This window comes from Rana temporaria, chromosome 10 (genome assembly GCF_905171775.1).
Source record: "Rana temporaria chromosome 10, aRanTem1.1, whole genome shotgun sequence".
NCBI classification, from domain to species: Eukaryota; Metazoa; Chordata; class Amphibia; order Anura; family Ranidae; genus Rana; species Rana temporaria.
In genome coordinates this window covers 58,162,019-58,188,625 of record NC_053498.1, presented here as the reverse complement: position 1 = coordinate 58,188,625, position 26,607 = coordinate 58,162,019, and the positions used below count along the sequence as shown (strand labels likewise).

At 43.5% G+C, this 26,607-nt stretch overlaps 1 protein-coding gene across 1 annotated transcript in view; it reads left to right on the top strand.

The window, feature by feature from the left end:
• The window catches only part of LOC120916593 (RING finger protein 214-like), an 81,871-nt gene that overhangs the window by 48,278 nt on the left and 6,986 nt on the right, over nucleotides 1-26,607 (top strand). Inside the window, exons 7-11 of the mRNA XM_040327655.1 lie at nucleotides 63-159; nucleotides 7,189-7,277; nucleotides 13,051-13,141; nucleotides 19,209-19,307; nucleotides 21,069-21,388. Coding sequence (XP_040183589.1) covers nucleotides 63-159; nucleotides 7,189-7,277; nucleotides 13,051-13,141; nucleotides 19,209-19,307; nucleotides 21,069-21,388 — 696 coding nt within the window. The remainder of the gene's footprint in view (nucleotides 1-62; nucleotides 160-7,188; nucleotides 7,278-13,050; nucleotides 13,142-19,208; nucleotides 19,308-21,068; nucleotides 21,389-26,607) is intronic.

Sequence of the window (26,607 nt, the reverse complement as noted above, 5' to 3'; positions counted from 1 at the left end):
ATAGGCATTAAACAAACTTTATTATATTCCATAGTTTATATTTAACATCTACCAATTGGCAGGGAAGAGTGGGATGCTGAACTGAAGTCATTAAGGAAGAAAGAAAATGAGGTGACACAGGGTGTGTTGAAGGAACTGGAGCGTGCACAAAATGCTGAGGTAAAACATTTATTTTGTAGTTCAGCACAGTTCAGTAGGGCCGATTCCTAAAAAAAAAAAAAAAAAAAAGACCGTTTTCTTTTGACTTTAAAGTGATTATAAAATAAAGGGGTGGGTGTTATGGCGCTTGCAAAATGACAATTCCTAATGATAAAAAAATCTCCACAAAAACGAAATAAATGACTAGGGTCAATCCGCCACTAGATGTTGGTCCAAATATGTTCCACTCTGCATGTAAACCAAGAATACCACCCAACATAAAGATATGTGGAGGGTATAGAGAGTGGTCAATAATAAATACCTAGTATAACAGGTAAACAAATGTGCCCAGATAGTGCACAATGTTATTATTTACACCATAAGTTTAACCATAAATAAATAAATATAAAGGTAAAAAATAGCACATGATAATAAGCTTCAAATCAGTGATAATCAAAAAATTGCTTCATCCATTAAAAGTGCATAGTGCAGTGCTTCTGTGAAAATAATGGTAAAGAGAATGTCCCAAAAAGATGCAAAAATAAATTTTTTGATCAATATTTGTAAAAAATTATAACATGCACAAGTGATCCTGAACAATCAAAATGTTAAAGTGAACAATAATATTAATGATGTGCCAAATGATCCACCATGGGATCAGCAAAAATCAAGTGCGATAGGTAATGAAAAAAATTGTCCAAAAAAATAATCAATCAGTGAAAAAATATGTGCTCCAAAGAATGTGCTCCAAGAAAATGTCCAGTAACTCCCAAACTTCGGTGCTTAATGTTAAACGTGCATGCGAGTTTATAGAAATCACCATCGGGTTTCCCACAGTGTCCGGAAGAAATAGGTGTTCCAGCCCCTTACCTCAAAAGGCTTGTATTAAAGCCTATGTATTTGGTGCTCTCACAGCCAGCCTGCTGCTGATCCACTCCCAGAAACACCACAGCTCCAATCAGGGACAAGCGATGAATCTCAAATGGAACACAAAGGAAGGGAAGCCTCCATAGTGTAAAAACATTTAGCATTTATTAAATAAACAAGTAAACACTCACATAACGTTTCAGACAAGTCGGCGTGTGTAATCGTATGTCTCCGCTCTGCGGCCGCGAGCGGATGACGTCACCAGCAGCTCTCCACGTCCTCACGCGTATCGTGACAGCCCTACGTCACTTACTCATAGGATATGAGTAAGTGACGTAGGGCTGTCACGATACGCGTGAGGACGTGGAGAGCTGCTGGTGACGTCATCCGCTCGCGGCCGCAGAGCGGAGACATACGATTACACACGCCGACTTGTCTGAAACGTTATGTGAGTGTTTACTTGTTTATTTAATAAATGCTAAATGTTTTTACACTATGGAGGCTTCCCTTCCTTTGTGTTCCATTTGAGATTCATCGCTTGTCCCTGATTGGAGCTGTGGTGTTTCTGGGAGTGGATCAGCAGCAGGCTGGCTGTGAGAGCACCAAATACATAGGCTTTAATACAAGCCTTTTGAGGTAAGGGGCTGGAACACCTATTTCTTCCGGACACTGTGGGAAACCCGATGGTGACTTCTATAAACTCGCATGCACGTTTAACATTAAGCACCGAAGTTTGGGAGTTACTGGACATTTTCTTGGAGCACATTCTTTGAAGCACATATTTTTTCACTGATTGATTATTTTTTTGGACAATTTTTTTCATTACCTATCGCACTTGATTTTTGCTGATCCCATGGTGGATCATTTGGCACATCATTAATATTATTGTTCACTTTAACATTTTGATTGTTCAGGATCACTTGTGCATGTTATAATTTTTTACAAATATTGATCAAAAAATTTATTTTTGCATCTTTTTGGGACATTCTCTTTACCATTATTTTCACAGAAGCACTGCACTATGCACTTTTAATGGATGAAGCAATTTTTTGATTATCACTGATTTGAAGCTTATTATCACGTGCTATTTTTTACCTTTATATTTATTTATTTATGGTTAAACTTATGGTGTAAATAATAACATTGTGCACTATCTGGGCACATTTGTTTACCTGTTATACTAGGTATTTATTATTGACCACTCTCTATACCCTCCACATATCTTTATGTTGGGTGGTATTCTTGGTTTACATGCAGAGTGGAACATATTTGGACCAACATCTAGTGGCGGATTGACCCTAGTCATTTATTTCGTTTTTGTGGAGATTTTTTTATCATTAGGAATTGTCATTTTGCAAGCGCCATAACACCCACCCCTTTATTTTATCTGTATACAGTGCGTGAGCACTACTAGTCGTGGCTGCTGCTTAGTATTTTTTAGACTTTTTATTGGATATATATTTTATCTTTTTTTTTCCCGTGGTTAGGTTGATTTGCGCATTAGTTCCCCCCTTTCTTCAAAGTGATTATAAAGCTTTTCTTTTTTTTTTTTTTCTTAAAATAATAAACATGTTATACTCACCTGCTCTGTGTAATGATTTTGCACAAAGCACCCCCTATCCTCCTCTTATGGGGTTCTTTGCCGGTGCTCCTGGCTCCTTCTTTTGTTGTGTGACCCCATAGGAGGCCGCTTCCTATGGGGGCACTCATGCAGGCTCGATTGCTGCATTGTTATTCAAGGCCTGTTTCTAACACTCCCTTTGTGAGTATCATGATTTGTTTTTATTATTTTAATAAAATCCACCAATCAGTATCACACTAGGTCGGTGCGCCCTCCGTTTTCCTTTTTTGTCTCTTTCGATTCTGCTTTAACCACTTAAGCCCCAGACCATTTGGCTGGCCAAAGACCAGAGAACGTTTTGCGATTCGGCACGGTGTCGCTTTAACTGGCATGGCTCCCAAACAAAATTGGCATCCTTTTTTCCCCACAAATGGAGCTTTCTTTTGGTGGTATTTGATCACCTCTGCGGTTTTGAAAAAAAAGCAAAACTTTTTGCTATAATAAATATCCCCAAAAAATATATATAAAAAAAATGTTTTTTTCCTCAGTTTAGGCCGATATGTGTTGTACATATTCTTGGTAAAAAAAAACGCAATAAGCGTTTATTGATTGGTTTGCGCAAAAGTTATAGCGTCTACTAAATAGGGGATAGTTTTTATGGCATTTTTATAAAAATAAAAAATATTTTTTACTAGTAATGGTGGCGATCAGCGATTTTTTTTTTTTTTTTTTTTCTTCGTGACTACGACATTATGGCAGACACATCGGACACCTTTGACACCATTTTGGGACCATTGTCATTGATACAGCGATCAGTGCTATAAAAATGCACTGATTACTGTAAAAATGACACTGACAGTGAAGGGGGTTAACCAGTAGGGGGCGCTTAAGGGTTAGGTGTGTCCTAGGGAGATATTCTAACTGTGGGGGGGTGTGGCTACGTGTGACACGTCACTGATCACCGCTTCTGATTATAGGGAGCGGTGTCCTGTCACTAGGAAGACTGGGGAAATGCTTGTTTACATCAGCATTTCCCTGTTCTTCCTCTAGGTGAGACGCTTGCAGGTATCCCTGCGTACAACGAGTTGGACTCATGGAGCTTGTGGTGTACCTGTACGCCCATTTGCCCAGCTGTGTCATTGCGCCAACGTATATCGTATATCATATAACTTTTGCGCAAACGAGTCGCTTATTTTTTTACCAAAAATATGTAGAAGAATACGTATCGGCCTAGACCGAGAAAAAAAATGTGTTTTGAAAAAAAAAAAAAAAAAATTGGGCTATTTATTATAGCAACAAGTAAAAAAATATTGATTTTTTTTTTTTCAAAAATTTTCGCTCCTTTTTTTTTTTTGTTTATAGCGCAAAAAATAAAAACCGCAGAGGTGATCAAATACCACCAAAAGAAAGCTCTACTTGTGGGGGAAAAAAAGGACGCCAACCTTGTTTTGAGAGCCACGTCGCACGACCGCGCAGTTAAAGCGACGCAGTGCCGGAAGCTGAAATTTCACCTGGGCAGGAGGAGGGTATATGTGCCCAGTAAGCAAGTGGTTAAAATAAATATGAAATTAACATTTTCTTAGTGAAATCAGCTGACAACCATATGGGAAGGAACCCGGGTGGTGTCTCAAACCACAAGCTGCTTAGTTCTTTAGCAGTGGCAGTAGCGGTGTCCCCGTCGGCGTGCTGACGTCACAACTAGTCGTTGCTTGCCCCAATTCTCACACGTTTCATCATCAACGACATCATCTGAGGGTGTGGCCTAACAACGCGATGTACCATTCTTATATATGGGCCCGATACGGGCTGTTAACCCCTTGTGTTATGGGCAACAAACACCGCCTGAGATGTCTCCACCCAGCTGTAATATCGTATCTGTCAGCATAGGTAAGCCCAAGCGGCCATCCTACCTCCCCCAGCACAGACCATATCCATAACCGAGGAGAGGAGACAAGCCCCACAGAGCAGCCAATGCAAGCGGATCGGTCATAATGCCAACTTAACAGGGCATCATACATTTGTCTAATGAAATATGAAATCCATACAAAATGCATAAAATACAATAAAAATAAATCAATACACCAATAAGCAATCAAATAAAACCGTATATGGCTTGATTGAACCTCTGAATATTATTAATTCTACAGTCTAAAAGAAGTCACAGCTATGCAATCATCTGGACCGTGAACCAATTCGACCCGTCCTGTTTAATTTTTTGGGGGGGGGGGGGGGGGGGTCGATCGCATTCATCCGAACTGGAGGGTATCTAATTTAGTATGGGAGATATCTAAGAGAGAGACACGATGGAGATTTCTTATGAATACTCTGACGCCTGGTGGAATAAATATAGAATTGGATGTTAACTGTTTCATCAGTGACTATTAATTTAGGCTAGCACTCATTACTTTACTCCTTCACTAATTCATTAATCTTGTTCTAATTAGGGAATTTTTTTTTTTTCAGTTGTTGAAATTTTATATTAATAATTTTTATTTAATTACAGTGTCTATCTTCTACTGGGTAGTTATATTGGATATCAAATTAATTCATGGTCCAGATTGTATAGCTGGGACTTCTTTTAGACTGTAGACTTGTTAATATTCAGAGGTTCAATCAAGCCATATACTGTTTTATTTGATTCAATTGCTGCATAAGCTTATTGGTGTATTTTTATTGTATTTTATGCATTATGTATGTATTTCATTAGACAAATGTATGATGCCCTGTTAAGTTGGCATTTATGACCGATCGGCTCTAAGGGGGTTGTCTCCTCTCCTCAGTTACGGATACGATATTACGGCTGGGTAGAGACAACTCAGGCAGTGTTTGTTGCCCGTAGCATACGAGGGGTTAACAGCCTGTATCGGGCCATATATAAAAGTGGTACACCCTCAGATGATGATGTTGATTACGAAACATGTAAGATTGGGCCAAACGACGACCAGTTGTGACGTCAGCACGCCGATCGGGGACACTGCTACTGCAATTGCTAGACAACTAAGCAGCGTGTGGTAGGAGACGCCGCCTGGGTTCTTCCCCATATGGTTGTATGCTGATTTCACTAAATGTTGATGTGATATTTATTTTAAGTAAGTACAAGTCCTAAAAGGAGGGATGTTTTGGAACTTAATAAAAAAATAAAAATAAATTCATGGAATTAGGTTATGGAGTTTTTTTCTTTCACTTCGGAATGAGCCAGGCGCACATATATATAAAATAGTGGAATCGCCTATATTTGCAATTGATATTTGGGGATGGGTTCACACTGGTACGACATGACAGTCGTACCACTTTGGATCTGATTTTGCCCTGCGACTTGAAGTCCGACATGCATCCTACTTCAATGAACAGGGATTCATCTTTAATCCCTGACTATACCAGACCCTTATCCGAGCACACAGCCTGGCAGGTCAGGAAAGGGGGTGGGGACGAACTAGCACCCTTCCTGAACCGTACTTGGCCGCATGCCCTCAACATGGGGGGGTGGGGCCCCCCCCCCCCATGTTGAGGGCATGCGGCCAAGTACGGTTCAGGAAGGTTCAAAACACCTTGTCTAGGCAATCTTCTGTCCATTCCGAGAGCGCAGTGCAACTTGTGCATGCGCAGTGTGCGCCTGGCCTTGAAGCCACAAGCTGTTTCATGAAACCACAGTTCCAATGACGGTGCCGGGGAGAGGAGGGGGCTCGCTGTGGCCGCATCGCTGGACCGTGGGATAGGCGAGTGGCTGTTTATTAAAGGTCAGCAGCTATAATTTTTGTAGATTGTGACTTTTAATCTAAACTAAAGATAGCCTGGAACTCTGCTTTAAGTGCTTTATTTTGTGCAGGTAGGAGGGTGTTTTGCATTCATTTACAAAATACGCAATGTACTTTTGGGTGCCATTCATTGTTAATGGCACCCCAAATGCAGTTAGCAAACATGCATTTTGACGCACATTTTGTAATTTGACAAGCTATCAGCGTGCCAAAATGCACAATGCTCCATGACCAAAAATTTTTCAATTTGGCTTTTTGGGTCTTTTTATACGCAAGTTTCCAGTCTTATGTGTAGTTTCTATAGTCTTTGGCCATTTACTGCATTATTTTCCATACCCTGAGCATCTCTTATATGTCCACAGTCTTAAAGTCTTCTGTACCATAACCTACTCCAAATAATGTTTGAGGACCTTTTATTGAATGCATGGGCTGCACTTTTGGCCCATTATATCTAGTAGGTTTGCCACCAAAAAAAAAAAGAAGATAACAGCACAGGTACCTCTAAAAAAAAAAACATGTTATATTGGATAATGTGGATCACTGCACTTTTTTATATCATGCAGATTGTTACTTAATGAGGTTAGACGAGAGGCAGTTTCAATCCCAAATTGCATACATTTTTTTTTTTTTACTGTTTTACTGTTAGAGCGGTAAGGATGTGGAACTGCATGGACTGGTGTCCTCCTTCAACCTTACCAACTATGTATGTAGGGTATTTCTATATAGATTAATATTAACAGTAAATTGAAACCTTATATTTTAAATAAATATATATATATATATATATATATATATATATATATATATATATATATATATATATATATAAATAAATATGGTGTTTAACCTCCAGTCTTATTTTTTAAGGTGCTTTCATTGGAGAGCCGGAGAGACTTATTGCTGATATCTTTAGATGAAGCAGAAAAGGATGCAGAAGTAACTTTATCCTACCTTAGGTAAGTAAGTAAATAAGTAACTAACTCAAGGCATGTCAAAAATAAATGGTAGCAAGCACCTCCAAAGCATCAAACACTAACAACATAGCTAAAAGAGAAAATGGGGATCACTTTGTTCAGTTTATGGTTACCAATGGGAGACAACTTTCACTGCAGATAAATACATTTCACAGCACTCATCCTTTATAGTCCGGAAACGGTACCTAATTAAAGCCTATTTCTAACATTTTATTAAAAACACAGCTTACTCCAGGCAAACAAAAAAAAAAAACTTTAGTTCACCTATGTTTTCATTTAAAATGCAATTTATTTTAACTGCCTGATATCTATATGTTACTTTTTTTAAATTCACAAAGTAACAGTATTGTTAATTTAGCCTTTTTTCAGAAACTGGAAAATGTAGGGGTAAAGGTTGGGTAACTTACCAGAGGAATAAAGCCCAGGTAAGACCTCTGAGTGCGGTAATACTTTTTTTAGTCCAATTTGAAAAACTGGGGGAGACTTCCTAAAACTGGAGTGTGCAAAATCTGGTGCAGCTCTGCATAGAAACCAATCCACTTCTAGGTTTTATTGGCAAAGCTTAACCACTTACGGACTACCCACTGTGGATATACGTTGCTATTTTGCCATTAACCATTTCCGGACCGCCGCATGTACATTTACGTCGGCAAAATGGCACGGATAGGCACATTGGCGTACCTGTACGTCCCTGCCTGGTCGGGGGTCCGATCGGGACCCCCCCCCCCTGGTAAATGCGGCGGTTCCCGTGGCTGTCCGAGCGATCCGGGAGGAGGGGGCGGCTGTTTGTTTTTGTCCGCCCCCTCCGGATCGCTCTCAGCCAATTTGCGCGCTCCCCCGTGTGTCACTTCCTCTGCCTGTGTAAACACAGGAAGAGGGAAGTGATGTGATCTCTCCTCTCGGGCGGTATTTTCAATCGCCGCTGAGGAGAGATCACATCACACAGTGAGTCTGCACAACACTATACTGACACCAGGACACACAGGCACATTAACCCCTTGCGATCACCCCACCCCCCTGTCACAGTGTCACTGAATGCAGTGATCATATATGTACTGATCACTGCATTTAGTGTCAGTTTGACAGGCAGTGTGACAGGCAGTTAGTGTTGGGTTCAGGGTAGCCCCCGTACCCCCCCCCCCTAATAAAGTTTTAACCCCTTGATCACCGCCCTAGTTAACCCTTTCGCCCCCTTTTGCCAGTTGTCCTAAGCCAGGGGTCTCCAAACTTTTTACTTCGAGGGCCACATTCTATATTTCACACATATTCGCGGGCCGGAAACATAATTTATAAATAAATCCACAGTAGAAGAAGAATAGAATAGAATTTGACTTACTGCTGACAGCAGGACTGGATGGTGCTCCTATATTCTTTGCTGGCACCTAAACGCTGGAGCATCATGCAGCGGGGCTAAACTTCCAGCGTGCATGAGGCTTTACATCCGTGTCCCCATCCATCTGTGTCCCCATTCATCTGTGTCCCCATTCATCTGTGTCCCCATCCATCTGTGTCCCCATCCATCTGTGTCCCCATCCATCTGTGTGCCCATCCATCTGTGTCCCCATCCATCTGTGTCCCCATCAGTCTCTCCATTCATCTGTGTCCCCATCAGTCTCTCCATTCATCTGTGTCCCCATCAGTCTCCCCATTCATCTGTGTCCCCATCAGTCTCCCCATTCATCTGTGTCCCCATTCATCTGTGTCCCCATCCATCTGTGTCCCCATCCATCTGTGTCCCCATCCATCTGTGTCCCCATCCATCTGTGTGCCCATCCATCTGTGTGCCCATCCATCTGTGTCCCCATCCATCTGTGTGCCCATCCATCTGTGTCCCCATCCATCTGTGTCCCCATCAGTCTCTCCATTCATCTGTGTCCCCATCAGTCTCTCCATTCATCTGTGTCCCCATCAGTCTCCCCATTCATCTGTGTCCCCATCAGTCTCCCCATTCATCTGTGTCCCCATCCATCTGTGTCCCCATCCATCTGTGTCCCCATCCATCTGTGTCCCCATCCATCTGTGTCCCCATCCATCTGTGTCCCCATTCATCTGTGTCCCCATCAGTCTTCCCATTCATCTGTGTCCCCATCAGTCTTCCCATACATCTGTGTCCCCATCATGTGTCCCCATTCATCTGTGTCCCCATCATCTGTGTCCCCATCAGTCTCCCCATTCATCTGTGTCCCCATCAGTCTCCCCATTCATCTGTGTCCCCATCCATCTGTGTCCCCATCCATCTGTGTCCCCATCCATCTGTGTCCCCATTCATCTGTATCCCCATCAGTCTTCCCATTCATCTGTGTGCCCATCAGTCTTCCCATACATCTGTGTCCCCATCATCTGTGTCCCCATTCATCTGTGTCCCCATCATCTGTGTCCCCAATCATCTGTGTCCCCAATCATCTGTGTCCCCATCATCTGTGTCCCCATCAGTCTCCCCATTCATCTGTGTCCCCATTCATCTGTGTCCCCATCATCTGTGTCCCCATCAGTCTCCCCATTCATCTGTGTCCCCATTCATCTGTGTCCCCATTCATCTGTGTCCCCATCAGTCTCCCCATTCATCTGTGTCCCCATCCATCTGTGTCCACATCCATCTGTGTCCCCATCCATCTGTGTCCACATCCATCTGTGTCCACATCCATCTGTGTCCCCAATTATCTGTGTCCCCATTCATCTGTGTCCCCATCCATCTGTGTCCCCATCCATCTGTGTCCCCATCCATCTGTGTCCACATCCATCTGTGTCCCCATCCATCTGTGTCCCCATCCATCTGTGTCCACATCCATCTGTGTCCCCATCCATCTGTGTCCCCATTCATCTGTGTCCACATCCATCTGTGTCCCCATCCATCTGTGTCCACATCCATCTGTGTCCCCATCCATCTGTGTCCCCATCCATCTGTGTCCACATCCATCTGTGTCCATAACCATCTGTGTCCCCATACATCTGTGTCCTCATACATCTGTGTCCTCATACATCTGTGTCCCCATCCATCTGTGTCCACATCCATCTGTGTCCACATCCATCTGTGTCCCCAATTATCTGTGTCCCCATTCATCTGTGTCCCCATCCATCTGTGTCCCCATCCATCTGTGTCCCCATCCATCTGTGTCCACATCCATCTGTGTCCCCATCCATCTGTGTCCCCATCCATCTGTGTCCACATCCATCTGTGTCCCCATCCATCTGTGTCCCCATTCATCTGTGTCCACATCCATCTGTGTCCCCATCCATCTGTGTCCCCATCCATCTGTGTCCACATCCATCTGTGTCCACATCCATCTGTGTCCCCATTCATCTGTGTCCACATCCATCTGTGTCCCCATTCATCTGTGTCCACATCCATCTGTGTCCCCATCCATCTGTGTCCCCATCCATCTGTGTCCACATCCATCTGTGTCCCCATCCATCTGTGTCCCCATCAGAATCATCAGGCCCCCCCCCCCCCACATGTGTGTCCCCATCAGACCCCACAGATATTTGTGTCCCCATCAGAGTCATCACCCCCCCCCCCCCACATTTATGTCCCCATCAGTCATCAGCCCCCCCCCCACATGTATGTCCCCATCAGAGTCATCAGCCCCCCCCCCCACATTTGTGTCCCCATCAGAGTCATCACCCCCCCCCCACATTTATGTCCCCATCAGTCATCAGCCCCCCCCCCCCCACATGTATGTCCCCATCAGTCATCAGCCCCCCCCTACATGTATGTCCCCATCAGAGTCATCACCTCCCCCCCACATTTATGTCCCCATCAGAGTCATCACCCCCCCCCCACATTTATGTCCCCATCAGTCATCAGCCCCCCCCCCACATGTATGTCCCCATCAGAGTCATCACCCCCCCACATTTGTGTCCCCATCAGAGTCATCAGAGCCCCCCCCCCACATGTATGTCCCCATCAGAGTCATCAGCCCCCCCCACATGTATGTCCCCATCAGAGTCATCACCCCCCCCCCCACATTTATGTCCCCATCAGTCATCAGCCCCCCCCCACATGTATGTCCCCATCAGAGTCATCAGCCCCCCCCCCCACATTTGTGTCCCCATCAGAGTCATCAGCCCCCCAAAATGTGTGTCCCCGTCAGTCTACAACCCCCCCTCCACGTGTGTCCCAAGCAGAGTCATCAGCCCCCAGATGTTTGTGCCCCATCAGCGCCATTCAACCCACCCCCACACAAGTGTATCAGCCCCCCCTCCTTGCATGTGTCCAGCGCGTCTCCACTCTCCATCACTGGCTGTGCAGACCTGCTGCATCTCCTGACTCCCGCCCCGCTGGTATTACACACTCGTTACTGGTTAACAGCGAGGCGGGAGGCGGGAGCAGGGAGGCGGCAACGGGTCTGCCCTAAACACCTCATTGGCTGCTGGGATGCCGTGGTCCCAGCAGCCAACACACACAGTGAGACGCCGGGAGGGATTGCGGGACCTGCGCTGCATATTGCCGGGGGCGAATATGCAGCGCAGGTTCCACAACTAACAGGTGGACTAAGGATTCACGCTGCGGGCCGGAAGAAATGGCCTGGCGGGCCGGATGTGGCCCGCGGGCCGTAGTTTGGAGACCCCTGTCCTAAGCGATCATTTTTCTGATCACTGTATTAGTGTCGCTGTTCCCGCTAGGTAGCTATTTTTTTTATCTTTTTATTGCGATTTTTGTTTTTTACTAAAGACATGTGGCTGAATAAATTTTGGCCTAAATGTTTGACTAAAATTTAGTTTATTTGATTTTTCTTATAACAAAAAGTAAAAAATATTGTTTTTTTTTCAAAAATTACGCTCTATTTTTGTATATAGCGCAAAAAATAAAAATCGCAGAGGCGATTAAATACGATCAAAAAAAAGCTCTATTTGTGGGAAGAAAAGGACGCAAATTTTGTTTGGGAGCCACGTCGCACGACCGCGCAATTGTCTGTTAAAGCGACGCAGTGCCGAATTGTAAAAACCCCTTGGGTCATTTAGCAGCATATTGGTCCGGTCCTTAAGTGGTTAAATACCATTGTTTTGCCATAACTCCGTTTTTTTTTTTTACTTAAAAGTGGTCCCAGCGGCGGATTAATGGAATCACTTTTATGGGTGGTGGGAAAGGTGCCCACCCTTCTTCCACCACTTCCAGGTCGTTTCCGCCACTTACATGAGAGATCGGATCAGAGTGATGGGCAGGAAGTTGAATGAGGGCAAGATGGCCCCCCACTCTACTCAATGCCACTGGAGGACTGTAGCCACGTCAAATGTCACTCCTGCCCTCCGGCTTTAATGGGCCCCCCTTTTCTTTTTCTTTTTTTGGAAATAAAAAAAAAAGAATTTTTAATGCTTCCAAGTGTAAATGTGAGATCTGGGGTCTTTTTGACCCCAGATCTCACATTAAACAGGCGCTGTTCTGCTTATTTCTATTACGTGGGATGTTTACATTCCTTGTAATAGGAATTGAAGTGATCAACTTGTAAAAATAAAAAGTAAAATAAATCAAAGAAAAAAAATTACATTGCATTGTCCCTCTGAGGTATGAAGAAGCACACTAAGAGCTGTGAAGGCACTATCTTGATGGCTAATGAAGATAGTCCAATAGGCAGCGATCAAGTCAGATGGCAAATAGCATGCAACCCACGGGTCCAGGTATTGTGGAGATTATACATTATGCCAGCGAGTTTGGCCGTCTTTATCTCACTTTTTAATTGCATGCTTTATTGTGGTTTCAAAATGTTCTAAAATTTGTGCATTTATACTTATTTGCAATTTGTCTCTCATCCCTTAGAGTTGCTCCACCCCATAAAGAATGGCTTCAGCTTAAACAAAGATGGGACGCTAGGCTAGCTGGACTCAAACAAATGAAAGCGAATCTTCGGGTAAGTCTTTTTTTTTTTTTTGGAAAAGCAGATATTTATTGGCAAAGGACAACGGAAAATTGAATACTTACCTTTCCGTAATTTTCCTTTCCTGGTGCCTACCCATGGCAGCATACCAATGGTCATGGCTCCGCCCCCAACCGACCCACAGGACCACTTAACTCTCTATAAAAAAAAAAGAGTTGTTCTACCCCCCTCAGGCATTCTTAGTAAATAGTCTTCAGAACTTATAGGATATTATAAAAGGGAGGGAGTATGCTGCCATGGGTAGGCACCAGGAAAGGGAAATTACAGAAAGGTAAGTATTCAATTTTCCATTTTCCTGGTGCCTCCATGGCAGCATACCAATGGTAAATAACTCGCTTACAGGGAGGGTACTGCAAATAAATAGATTTAATGAGTTATAGAACAGACAATTCCAATGTCTTTTTCCCAAAATCTCAGGAAGTAAGAACCGCTGGGTCAAGGCTGTAATGTGACATGAAGGTGTTGAATGATGACCAACTTGCCACTCTGCAAATTGTCTCCGGGGAGACCCGAGCCAAAGCTGCCTAAGAAGAAGCAATTCCTTGTGTTGAATGAGCATTCACCGCATTTGGGACTGGAAGACCACTAGCCTGATATGCCTTCTGGATTAGTTTAACTATCCAACTTGCTAATGTTGTCTTGGAGGCTGCCTTCCCCTTTCTTGCGCCTCTAGGAACAATGAAAAGGCGTTGATCCTTTCGGAGATCCCAAGTCAGATCTAGGTAATGTCTTAGTGATCGGGCTACATCTAACTCATGCAATCTTGCAGAGGCTTGATCTTCTCTAAAAGCTGGAAGGACCCATTCCTGATTAAAATAATAAGCTGAGGGAACTTTTGATATAAACTGGTGAATGGGTTGCAGAACTACCCTGTCCGAGAAAAAGGTGATATAGGGCTCTTCTGCCCCTAAGGCTTGAATTTCTGACACCCTGCGCCCTGATGTGATGGCGATCAAAAGACCGTTTTCCAGGTGATATCTTCTAAAGTACACTCTTCCGTAGGAGCAAAAGGAGGACATGTCAAGACCTCAAGGACAATTGTCAGATCCCATTCGGGGTACAACGTTTTTCTGGGAGGACATAACCTTAGGACTGCTTTTAGGAACCGATCTACGAGGGGATTCAGCGCCCAGCGAGTGTCTGTTAAAGCTGATAGGGCAGAAACTTGAACATTTAGCGTACTGTGACCTAAATTTATACCAAAATACCAGGTCCAGACTAGACTGTAGGAAGAGAAGGACATTATGGACCCCCGGAACTAACGGATCGAAGTGCTTGGTCTCTGCCAAATCCGCAAACTTTTTCCATATCCTATAGTAGGTGACATTCGTAGAAGACTTTCTAGCCTGCAGTAGTGTCTGAATGACTTCTCGAGAGCATCCTAGGTCGCCCAGCCTTTTCCGCTCAATTTCCAGGCCCTCAAGTCTGGAATCTCTGGGTGTGGGTGAAGGAAGTCGCCCTGGGATAATAGGTTGTTCTTGTGTGGAAGAGGTAGTGGGCTGCATAGTGCCAAGCTGACTAGGAGTGGAAACCACGGTCTCTTCGGCCAGTGCGGAATAATTGCCAAAATAGGGGTCTTCTCCACTGTCAGACGCTGGAGAAACCTCAATATCAGGGGGATCGGAGGGAATGCATATCCTAACTGGAAGTTCCATGGTTGGACTAGGGCGTCTACCCCTTATGACGTTGGAGATGGGGATCTCGTGAAGAAAAGCGGTCGTCTTTGTTTAGAGTGGGGAAGCAAAGAGATCTATCTGGGGAGTGCCCCACTGTTGGCATACCCACTCGAAAATCTGTTGGTCTAGTGACCAATTGTTGTTGGTTGTAAAAGCTCTTGAGAGGTGATTGGCCAGCTGATTCTCAGGGGCTGGATTATAGGATGCCCGAAGATCGTGCAGGTTCATCTCTGCCCAGGATATAATTGGGGTTACTTTGTTGGATAATGACCTGCTGTGGGTGCCCCCTTGGTTCTGTACATAGGCCACTGCTGATCTGTTGTCCATCTGTAGAACAGACCTGCCTCTGAGGAGAGGAGCCAGATGCAAGATTGCCATCCAAACGGCCCAGGATAGTTCCAGGATATTGGATACTATCCCTTCTGCATTGAATTGCCACCTCCCTTATACTAGCTTGTTTTGGACGTGTGCTCCCCAACCAAGCTGACTCGCATCTGACATAAGGACGGTCCATGAAGATTGTGAGGTCTTGTCCACCACCAGAGACTGGATTTCATTGTAAAAGTGATGATTATCATCCATTTGAGGGGATTCTTTCTTCATTGTGCTAGAAAACCCAGTTGGAAGTCTCGCAGGTGCCATCTGGCCCACCTCACCATTGGAATGCAAGATGAGAGGGATAGACAACAGACAATCCCCCGCTGGCATGGTGCAACTCCCTAGCACTCTCTTCACTTTCTGTAATAAAGCAGGGATTTTTCCTGGAGGAAGAGACATGGCCCTTCCTGGAGTGTTGAACAAGGCTCCTAGATATGTAATTTTCTGTGTGGGTGTCAACTGACTCTTTGAAAAATTGATAAGCCAGCCAGACTGGATCAAGGTGTTCAGGACTATTTGCACGTGTTCTATCAGGGTGTCTCTGCATTGGGATAGGATCAGTATGTCGTCTAGTATAGGATCCGTATCCCTTTCTCCCGGAGAGGTGCCAGGATGGCCCCTAGGACCTTGGGAAATGTTCTGGGTGCTGATGAGATCCCAAAAGGGAGGCACTTTAACTGAAGGTGTAGACTGCCTATCCTGAACCTAAGGAAGTGCTGGAACTGATCGTGGATGGGGAAGTGGAGGTAGGCGTTTTGGAGGTCTATTGAGGCCATCCAATCTCCTGGTTGTACTGATAGTATTACCGTATTTAGGGATTGCATTTTGAAGTGTTCTACCCGAATATATCTGTTCAACCTCTTTAGGTCCAGCACGGATCTCCATCCTCCCGTCTTCTTGGGGACTAAAAAGACTGGAGAATAGAAACCTGAGTGCTTCTCCGACTCTGGAACTGGCAAGACTGCCCTTTGTTGCAGGAGTATCTGAATATATTGGAATAGCACTTCTCTCTTCTCTTTGGATGCTGGAATCTTGGTGGATTGGAAAGAAAAAGGTGGAGAACGAGTTTGAACTTCCAGAAATGTCCCTGAAGGATGGTGGAGATTACCCACTGATCCGTGCAATTTCCCACCCAAACCTGGGCGAAAGACTTGAGTCTTGCTCCAACTGGACCGGTCTGGGTGGTAAGGGAGTCAAAAAGACTTCTGTTTTTTAGTCGCCGGTGTTGAAATTTTTGGCTTTCCCATCCTGAGAAAGGAAGCTTGAGATCCGTTCCAGCCTCTTCTATGTTCCTTTCCCGGACGGTATGATCTGGAATCTCTTCCTCTTTGCTGGGTGGCTAGCCTAGGGGCAAATCTTTTCCTCCTATTTCTATCCTGAGGAATCGGGCTGCTTTTTCCTCCTGTGACCCTAGAAATCGCCAAATCCATTTTTTTTTTCGCCAAACAGAGCCTTTCCATCGTAAGGGATATGACACCATGACTGTTTTGAAGACGGGTCAGCTGCCCATGGCTTCAGCCACAAAGCTCTTCTGGCCGTGATGGAATATAACATGGCTCTGGAGGAACACCTTAGCACATCAATGGCTGCTTCTGCCATGAAATCCGAGGCTAGCTTTAACTCATGTAGCGCTTTAATGATCTCCTCTGTGTCTAGGCTTCTTCTGAGGGCTGTTTCAATATTATCTGACCAAACCCTAGTGGCCCTGGAAATGGATGATAAGGCCACTGCCGGGGTCCATAGTGTGGCTGCAATACACCAGCAATCGTTTTTGGGGAGAGAGCAAGTACCAAATGCTGTTTATTCCTTTGACAGCCTAACTCCTACTGAACCCATAGGCTGTTTAAATAGGTAGGGTGTACCAAGATGGCCGCCGCTATGCTACTGCGCATGCGCCCCCTGAGCTGACTAAACCAAGCTGTGCGGCACGCGCGAAGCGTCCGCATCTAGGAAGGGGGGGGGGGGACACCTACTGGCTGTCTAGAAGCCGCTATGCCGCCGCAACCCAGCTCACCTGAATGACGATGCCCAATACATTGGTGAGGTAGGACTGACCTGTGATCCTGCGGGAATGAGGACGGAAAAAAAGAATGCCTGAGGGGGTGAACAACTTTTTTTTTTTTTTATAGAGAGTCAAGTGGTCATGTGGGTCGGTCGGGGGCAGAGCCATGACCATTAGTATGCTGCCATGGGGGCACCAGGAAAGTGATTTTCCCATGCATTGCCAAATACAATCACCAAAATGAAAGCAACCGCTGTCACATCCTCAATTATACTTCTCTGGTCTTGATTGTTCAGTGCATCAACTGATAAACAGCATTGATATAGTAATCTCCCCTTCTGGCTAATGTACACAAGTATCTGCCACTGCTTGAATATCTGAACTGTAACTGCATTTTATTGAATGCAGTCACAGGCTGCCAATTTTCCACCTGGCTTTTCTGTTTTACAATCAAGTTTTATCAAGCTGGGTGGTGCGACAGGAATCGGACAAAATAGGAGCCTTGTGTGATCGGCTTAAGGCTCCTTTTATACATGCTTATCCATTTGATGGACTCCACTTGCTCGGCGGGGATCGATCTGCTGTTTCCCGCTATGCAGGCGGATGACAGGTCCATCTCCGCTCACTGTGCTGAGACAGACATGTCCCACTATCCTCTATGGGGAGATCGGAAAAGGCCCTAAGTTTCTACTATATGGTAATTTTTTTATAGTACATGGTATTCTTAGGATTTGAGCAAGGTGGCAGTTCATTTTTCCTTTCTTCCCCTCCTCCCAAACGGCCACAAACATTCCATTTTGTGGAACGTAAATATGGGTGTTCTATGCATTTTTTACTTATTGACACTTCACAGTATGGTAAGCATCACTGGAAATATGAATCTGATGAAGGCAGGAAGGGAAAAGTTTGTTTCTGCACTCCCAGGCTTGTTAGACTTGGCTGGCAGCTGGAATTAACAGCATAGTTTTGGAGGCTCCTGCGGTTATGTGCAGGGGCCTCTAGATGCCTGTATTTTAAACCTGCAACAGTCTTGTTTTTTGTTTTCCCATGATGATGCCTCTTTTACCGCTTCCCACCCAGCCACTGTACATAAACGGCTGGGTGGGAGCTTCCCTGTTCTGAGTGGACGTAGCCATACACCGATCAGAACAGGTTCCCACGTGCTGTGCAATCCTAGGATGGCTGTGATCTTCAGATCTTCTTGCCACTCTTCCATAAAGGCCAGTCTTGTGGTGTGCACGACTAATAGTTGTCCTGTGGACAGATTCTTCCACCTGAGCTATGACATGACATTCTGTCTCTTGTATTTACCCTTTAGACCATAGATACAACTGTGATCAATAGGAAGGAATATTCTTTATAATGGGCTCAATATAAAGAGTGCTCCTTTCTCTTGTTACTAACAGTGACATTAGTCTGTATATGCAGTAAAACATTATATTTACTAAGGGGTTAACCCTGCACATTGTGTAAAAAGATTGTTTTGATCTGGTCTTCTCTGTTCCTCCTCTTCCACTGTCCCCAACCCAGTGACATTAGTCTGTATATGCAGTAAAACATTATATTTACTAAGGGGTTAACCCTGCACATTGTGTAAAAAGATTGTTTTGATCTGGTCTTCTCTGTTCCTCCTCTTCCACTGTCCCCAACCCAGTTGGGTTGGGGACAGTGTACATTATAGAGGCTGCTCTGTGCAAAACCAGTGCACAGATCAAGCAAGAATGACATGTTTTGTTATTTTAAAAAAAATCCTTTAGAACCACTTTGAAGGTTTTCTTTGCAGAGGTTTTCTATAGGGGCTTTCACTTAATAGCTATAGCAGTTTTCCCTTGACAAAGCCTCTTTAAGGGCCATTAGTTTGGAAAAGAGAATGTGCATGTTAAAGTATCCAAGGAGTTGTCGAAAGAGTGTTCAGTGTGTGTTGAACAAATATTAAAGCAAACATGACTTTGATCTTTTAATGTTTTATTTTTCCCCTTTTTAGGAACAGTTTGAAACACAAATAAAACAGGTCAAAAGTGGCACTAAATTAGGCAATCTTCCTTCAATATTGGCTCCAAATCTGCCTCCTCCTCCCTCTGATGTAAGTGTTTATTAAGTGCATCATTAAAAACTCATGTCACTGACTTTTGCTAACAATGGTAGGGAAATAAATGCTTAGAGCTGGTCAAAATGTCCAACACCAGCCAAAAACTTTATTTTACTTTGCAAAGAGTGGGGAAGATTCAGTAGCTCTGTCATGTTTTTATTGCTGTCGGTTTCCCTGCATGCAAAGACAATTCACACTTTATATGTCTTTGTGACTGTGACCATTTTCATAGGGTTTTGTGGTTCTATATTAAAGTTGATCGCCGGGTTTTACTGAACTTTAAATAGTTCATTTGGACTAAGCTGGTCCAAACCACTTTATTTATTTTACCAACAGTTGCAGTGAGTATGAGTGCTGTATACTGTATGCAGCCTCAGCTACACATACAGCACTGTGTTCGGGCAGTGGGATGTGAACTTGACTTACTCCCAAAACAAAATTGAGGCGGACCGAGAGCCGCTCAGCCATTTACATGAAGCGTTGTATTCTATGAATGAATACAAAGCTTCCTCTGATTGGCTGAGGTGTAGAGGCGGGCAGATGAAGCCACTATTTTAACCTCAACCAGTCTGAGAAAGCTTTATATTCATTCATACAATACAAAGGTTCCTGTGACTGGCTGACCATTTTGATCCAGGAGCTGGACAGGAAGTTCCCATCAAACTATTTAAAGTTCATTAAAATTGGAGCTTCACCTTTTAAAATGTTCTAGCTCATTTTTTATGACAATATCCGGCTTTGACAAATCTGGTCTTCCTTTTACACTTTGGTTAGAGATAAACAAACTGCCCATTTCAAGAAAGTATAACTGGTCAATGTAGGTCTTAAAATGGATATAAATCAATTAGTTGTGTTTACATTTCTGTTTTTTACATCTTATATACCACATAATAACAATATCTTTAAAATATTGTCAGTTTAACCACTTCCTTACTGGGCACTTAAACCCCCTTCCTGCCCAGACCAATTTTCAGCTTTCAGCGCTGACGCATTTTGAATGACAATTGCGCGGTCATACAACACTGTACCCAAATTATATTTTTATAATTTTTTCCCACAAATAGAGCTTTCTTTTGGTGGTATTTGATCACCTCTGCGGTTTTTATTTTTTGCGCTTTAAACAAAAAAAAAACAGAAAATTTTGAAAAAAACTTTTTGTTCTAATAATATCCAATTTATTTTTTATTTTTTTAAAACATTTTTTTTCTCAGTTTAGGCCGATACATATTATTCGACATATTTTTGTTAAAAAAAAAAATCGCAATAAGCGTATATTGATTGTTTTGCGCAAAAGTTATAGCACCTACCAAATAGGGGATAGATTCATGATTTTTTTTTTTTTACTAGTAATGGCGGCGATCTGCGATTTTTGTCAGGCCTGCGATATTGCGGCGGACATATTACACACAGAGCTCCACGTCCTTGCTCTGTCACTGCTGATCGCGGGTACCTGGCGCCTGCGATGTCATCGCAGACATCAGCATCACGTGACACGCCGGGCACAGTGTTTCCCCGATGCGTGCCCTCTGCGGCGCGCACAGGGAATGTAAATAACAGGACGTCCAGGGACGTCCACCCGGCACTTGAGAGCTGCGCTGTGGACATCTTTCGTCTACAGCATGGGTCTCAAGTGGTTAATGAAGTCTGCTTAGAATTTCGTTAACGAATATGACTTCATGCTGAAAAAAAAATATTACCGTTTGTATTACATTGTTTTTGTGTTTTCTGGATGGTTTATTCGTTTTACTTTTACAGCCTAACCTCATGCTTCAGAAAATTGCATTTGCAACTCCTCCAATACCCAACCAAGGCCCAGCTGTTCCGTTAGCAGCACCAATACCATCTAAAGAACCTACATTCCAGCAGCCATTTCTGGGTCCAACATCATTCTTTTATCAACGTCCACCCCCATTGGCATTTCCTCCAGGGAACTTCTTGGGTCCCTTGCAGTCGGCTCCAAGGTTACCCGGTATATCCGACCATCACAGGAGTACAGATGTTCCAGGGCCCCCAAGTACAGACAAGCTAAACAAGATTCTGGAGAAGCTACAAGCCAGGTTCCCACAGTGCAACAAGTGAGTTTGAGTTATTCAGTGACTAAGTGAAAAAGAAAATGTGCATCAATATAACATCACTCCCATTCAACTTTAGCAATTACAAGTATTATCAAATTAAGATTCCTAATGATACATTCTATTTTACCATGCACAAAAAATATACTGTATTTTACAATGTCATAAATATATTCTTGCATTCAAATAACCATAACACAAAAAATGTCTGGGAATTTATGAACAGTCTTTGTGCTTTTGCTTCTGTCATCACTATTAAAAACCCATTACATGTGAAAAAACATTCTCCTCCACATTAATCCCTTAATTGCTACATGCTGTACATGATTGGCCCTCTGAAACTGAGTGATCTGTGGTGAGTTTTTGTGTTTTCCAGCCAAATCTGTATTTTCTATTGAGCCAAGTTTTTGGCTCACAGTTGAGGCAGCACCTTATTCACTTGAATGGTTCAAATTTGGTGGCAATACTGCCTTCCAGCTGGGACACTCTGTATAATATTTTCTACATCCTGAAGCAAAACATGTCACCCACACTGCTACCCCTCTAGCTGCCATTGCACAGTTTAGGTGGGCGGACAAGGGGTGGTAAAAATGCAGATCAACCTGTTTTTTCCACCCCTTCGACACTCGCGTGAATGAGGCCTGAGACTAAACCTCATCCTGTATCAATGACCCCTATTAATATAGAAGGTCTTCAAACATAGATGGTGTAATACAATTCCCACCAGTGAAACTTAGAAAACATAGAAGAATGATGGCAGAAAAAAGACAAGTCTGCCCCATTTCTGTTTACTTTGTGTATGTATTTTTATTTGTCAGTGGTTAATATGCATCTTCTCAGATTTTTTTTTCCTTATGCTAGATTAGATACTCCAATATCCTTACAAACACATAAATATGTGTTCATTGTCTTCATTTTGTAAAACCATAACTTTATTAAAACCAATAAACATACAATAAGGAACTATTAAAAGTACAAACAAATCACATGCATTACTATAACGATGTCTGACTGTGTCACTTGCAATCACTTTTCTCCACCACGTAGGTCTTGCAAGTCCACTTCACTGCATAGTGAAAGCACTAACATCAGCTAAAACATTTGGTCTGACTTTATCAAGCGCTAGATGTATGTGTCTCATATACATAGTTGTCTTTTAACTCTAGCCTCATTAATAACACATAAAACGTATAAATATTCTCTCCCGCTAAACTTACAATTCTTACACATAATATGTATCATTCTACTGTACAGGGAGTGCAGAATTATTAGGCAAGTTGTATTTTTGAGAATTAATTTTATTATTGAACAACAACCATGTTCTCAATGAACCCAAAAAACTCATTAATATCAAAGCTGAATATTTTTGGAAGTAGTTTTTAGTTTGTTTTTAGTTTTAGCTATTTTAGGGGAATATCTGTGTGTGCAGGTGACTATTACTGTGCATAATTATTAGGCAACTTAACAAAAAAAAAAATATATACCCATTTCAATTATTTATTTTTACCAGTGAAACCAATATAACATCTCAACATTCACAAATATACATTTCTGACATTCAAAAACAAAACAAAAACAAATCAGTGACCAATATAGCCACCTTTCTTTGCAAGGACACTCAAAAGCCTGCCATCCATGGATTCATCAGTGTTTTGATCTGTTCACCATCAACATTGCGTGCAGCAGCAACCACAGCCTCCCAGACACTGTTCAGAGAGGTGTACTGTTTTCCCTCCTTGTAAATCTCACATTTGATGATGGACCACAGGTTCTCAATGGGGTTCAGATCAGGTGAACAAGGAGGCCATGTCATTAGTTTTTCTTCTTTTATACCCTTTCTTGCCAGCCACGCTGTGGAGTACTTGGACGCGTGTGATGGAGCATTGTCCTGCATGAAAATCATGTTTTTCTTGAAGGATGCAGACTTCTTCCTGTACCACTGCTTGAAGAAGGTGTCTTCCAGAAACTGGCAGTAGGACTGGGAGTTGAGCTTGACTCCATCCTCAACCCGAAAAGGCCCCACAAGCTCATCTTTGATGATACCAGCCCAAACCAGTACTCCACCTCCACCTTGCTGGCGTCTGAGTCGGACTGGAGCTCTCTGCCCTTTACCCATCCAGCCACGGGCCCATCCATCTGGCCCATCAAGACTCACTCTCATTTCATCAGTCCATAAAACCTTAGAAAAATCAGTCTTGAGATATTTCTTGGCCCAGTCTTGACGTTTCAGCTTGTGTGTCTTGTTCAGTGGTGATCGTCTTTCAACCTTTCTTACCTTGGCCATGTCTCTGAGTATTGCACACCTTGTGCTTTTGGGCACTCCAGTGATGTTGCAGCTCTGAAATATGGCCAAACTGGTGGCAAGTGGCATCTTGGCAGCTGCACGCTTGACTTTTCTCAGTTCATGGGCAGTTATTTTGCGCCTTGGTTTTTCCACACGCGTCTTGCGACCCTGTTGACTATTTTGAATGAAACGCTTGATTGTTCGATGATCACGCTTCAGAAGCTTTGCAATTTTAAGAGTGCTGCATCCCTCTGCAAGATATCTCACTATTTTTGACTTTTCTGAGCCTGTCAAGTCCTTCTTTTGACCCATTTTGCCAAAGGAAAGGAAGTTGACTAATAATTATGCACACCTGATATAGGGTGTTGATGTCATTAGACCACACACCTTCTCATTACAGAGATGCACATCACCTAATATGCTTAATTGGTAGTAGGCTTTCGAGCCTATACAGCTTGGAGTAAGACAACATGCATAAATGATGTGGTCAAAATACTCATTTGCCTAATAATTCTGCACTCCCTGTATATCTCTTTAACCACTTAAGCCCCGGACCAATATGCTGGCTAAAGACCCAAGGGGTTTTTACAGTTCGGGACTGTGTCGCTTTAACAGACAATTGCGCGGTCATGCGACGTGGCTCCCAAACAAAATTGGCATCCTTTTTTCCCCACAAATAGAGCTTTCTTTTGGTGGTATTTGATCACCTCTGCGGTTTTTATTTTTTGCGCCATAAACAAAAATAGAGCGACAATTTTGAAAAAAATTCAATATTTTTTACTTTTTGCTGTAATAAATATCCCCCAAAAACATATATAACATTTTTTTTTCTCAGTTTAGGCCGATACGTATTCTTCTACCTATTTTTCGTAAAAAAAATCGCAATAATCGTTTATCGGTTGGTTTGCGCAAAATTTATAGCGTTTACAAAATAGGGGATAGTTTTTTTGCATTTTTTTTTTTTTTTACTAGTAATGGCGGTAGATCAGCGATTTTTTTCGTGACTACGACATTATGGCGGACACTTTGGACAATTTTGACACATTTTTGGGACCATTGTCATTTTCACAGCAAAAAATGCATTTAAATTGCATTGTTTATTGTGAAAATGACAGTTGCAGTTTGGGAGTTAAACACAGGGGGCGCTGTAACATTTAGGGATCACTGTGTATGTGTTTACTAGTGTAGGGGGGTGTGGCTGTAGGATTGACATGATCGATCGAGTCTCCCCTATAAAAGGGATCACTCGATCGATGCGCCGCTACAGTGAAGCACGGGGAAGCCGTGTTTACACACGGCTCTCCCCGTTCTTCAGCTCCGGGGAGCGATCGCGACGGAGCGGCTAAAAACAAATAGCCGCGCCGTCGTCCCGGATAGCTCCCCGAGCGGACCCGACCTCCGCATGTACCGGGGGGGGGGTCCCGATCGGACCCCCCACCCACGTCTAGGCAGGCACGTACAGGTACGTTGATGTGCCTGTCTGTGCCATTCTGCCGACGTAAATGTACATGAGGAGGTCGGGAAGTGGTTAAACTTGAGTAATATTGTATATGCTCCCTGCTCCCTGGCAAATGCTACACTCACCCTCTGGCTCTATTCTACACTCGCTAACTGGGATCTCTCTTTTGGCATCTTCTCAAACTCTCTAAAACAGGGGTCCTCAAACTATGGCCCGCCCAGGACATTTACCCGACCCTCCCTCCGTCCTGCCATGCACAGCGGCAAACCGCAGTGACTGTGTCACAAAGCTTTGTGTGAAAAGGCTGCAATGAGGGCACAGTAAGGCTGCAATGATGGCAGGGGAGGCTGCGATAAGGGCACTTATGTCTGTGAACAGACTTTTTCCAGAATAAAACATCTGAAATCTCCAACCAGATCTAGACTAACTGATGCACACTTGCATCACTTGTTACGACTAGCAGTGACAAATATGGAACTGGACATTGACCATCTCATTAGCCAAAATCAGGCCCATTGTATTTGTTCCCGTTTTGTTTTTTCACTTTAAAATAAGATATGTGCAGTATGCATAGGAATTTGTTCATAGTTTTTTTTTTTTTAACTATAGTCCGGCCCTCTAACGGTCTGGGGGACAGTGAACTGTGGCCCCCTGTTTAAAAAGTTTGAGGACCCCTGCTCTAAAACATGCACTAGTCACCTCCATCCTTAAAAAGCCCTCACTGGACCCCACCTATCTTAACAACCTAAGCCCCATCTCCTTACTCTGCTTTTTCTCCAAACTTTTTCAACATCTGGTCTGCAACCAACTGAACAAACTTCTTGATCCCCTTCAGTCCAGATTTTGCCCTCAACACTTCACAGAAACTGTTCTCCTTAAACTTACAAATGACCTACTAATGGCTAAATCCAACTGACACTATTCTTTACTACTCCTGGACCTCTCTGCAGCCTCTGACATAATGGACCACCCCACCCCCTCAAAATACGCCATTTCTTTGGTCTCCATGACTGTACTCTTTGCTGGTTCTCAGTCTACCTATCCCACAGCACCTTCAGTGTCACTTACAATTCTACTCCCTTCTCTCCTCTTTTTTTTTCTCCTTTGGTGTCCCCCAAGGTTCTGTTCTTGGACCTTTCCTATTCTCAATCTACACCTCCTCCCAGGGTCAGCTGATAGCCTTCCATGGGTTTCAATACCATTTCTATGCCGATGACACCCAAATCTGTCTCCTATACCTCTCAGCTCACTCCATCAGTCTTCTCACGCATCACCAATTTACAAACCGGCATATCAGCCTGTAAATCACACCATTTACTCAAACTCAATCTATCCAAAACCAAGCTCATAATATTTCCTTCCCCACATGCCTCTTCCCCTGAGTTGTCCCCACACACAATCCCTGTCCAAAGCTTGCTGCCTCAACCTCTGCAACATCTCCAAGATACTCCCCTTCCTAACTAATGACGCCACAAAGCT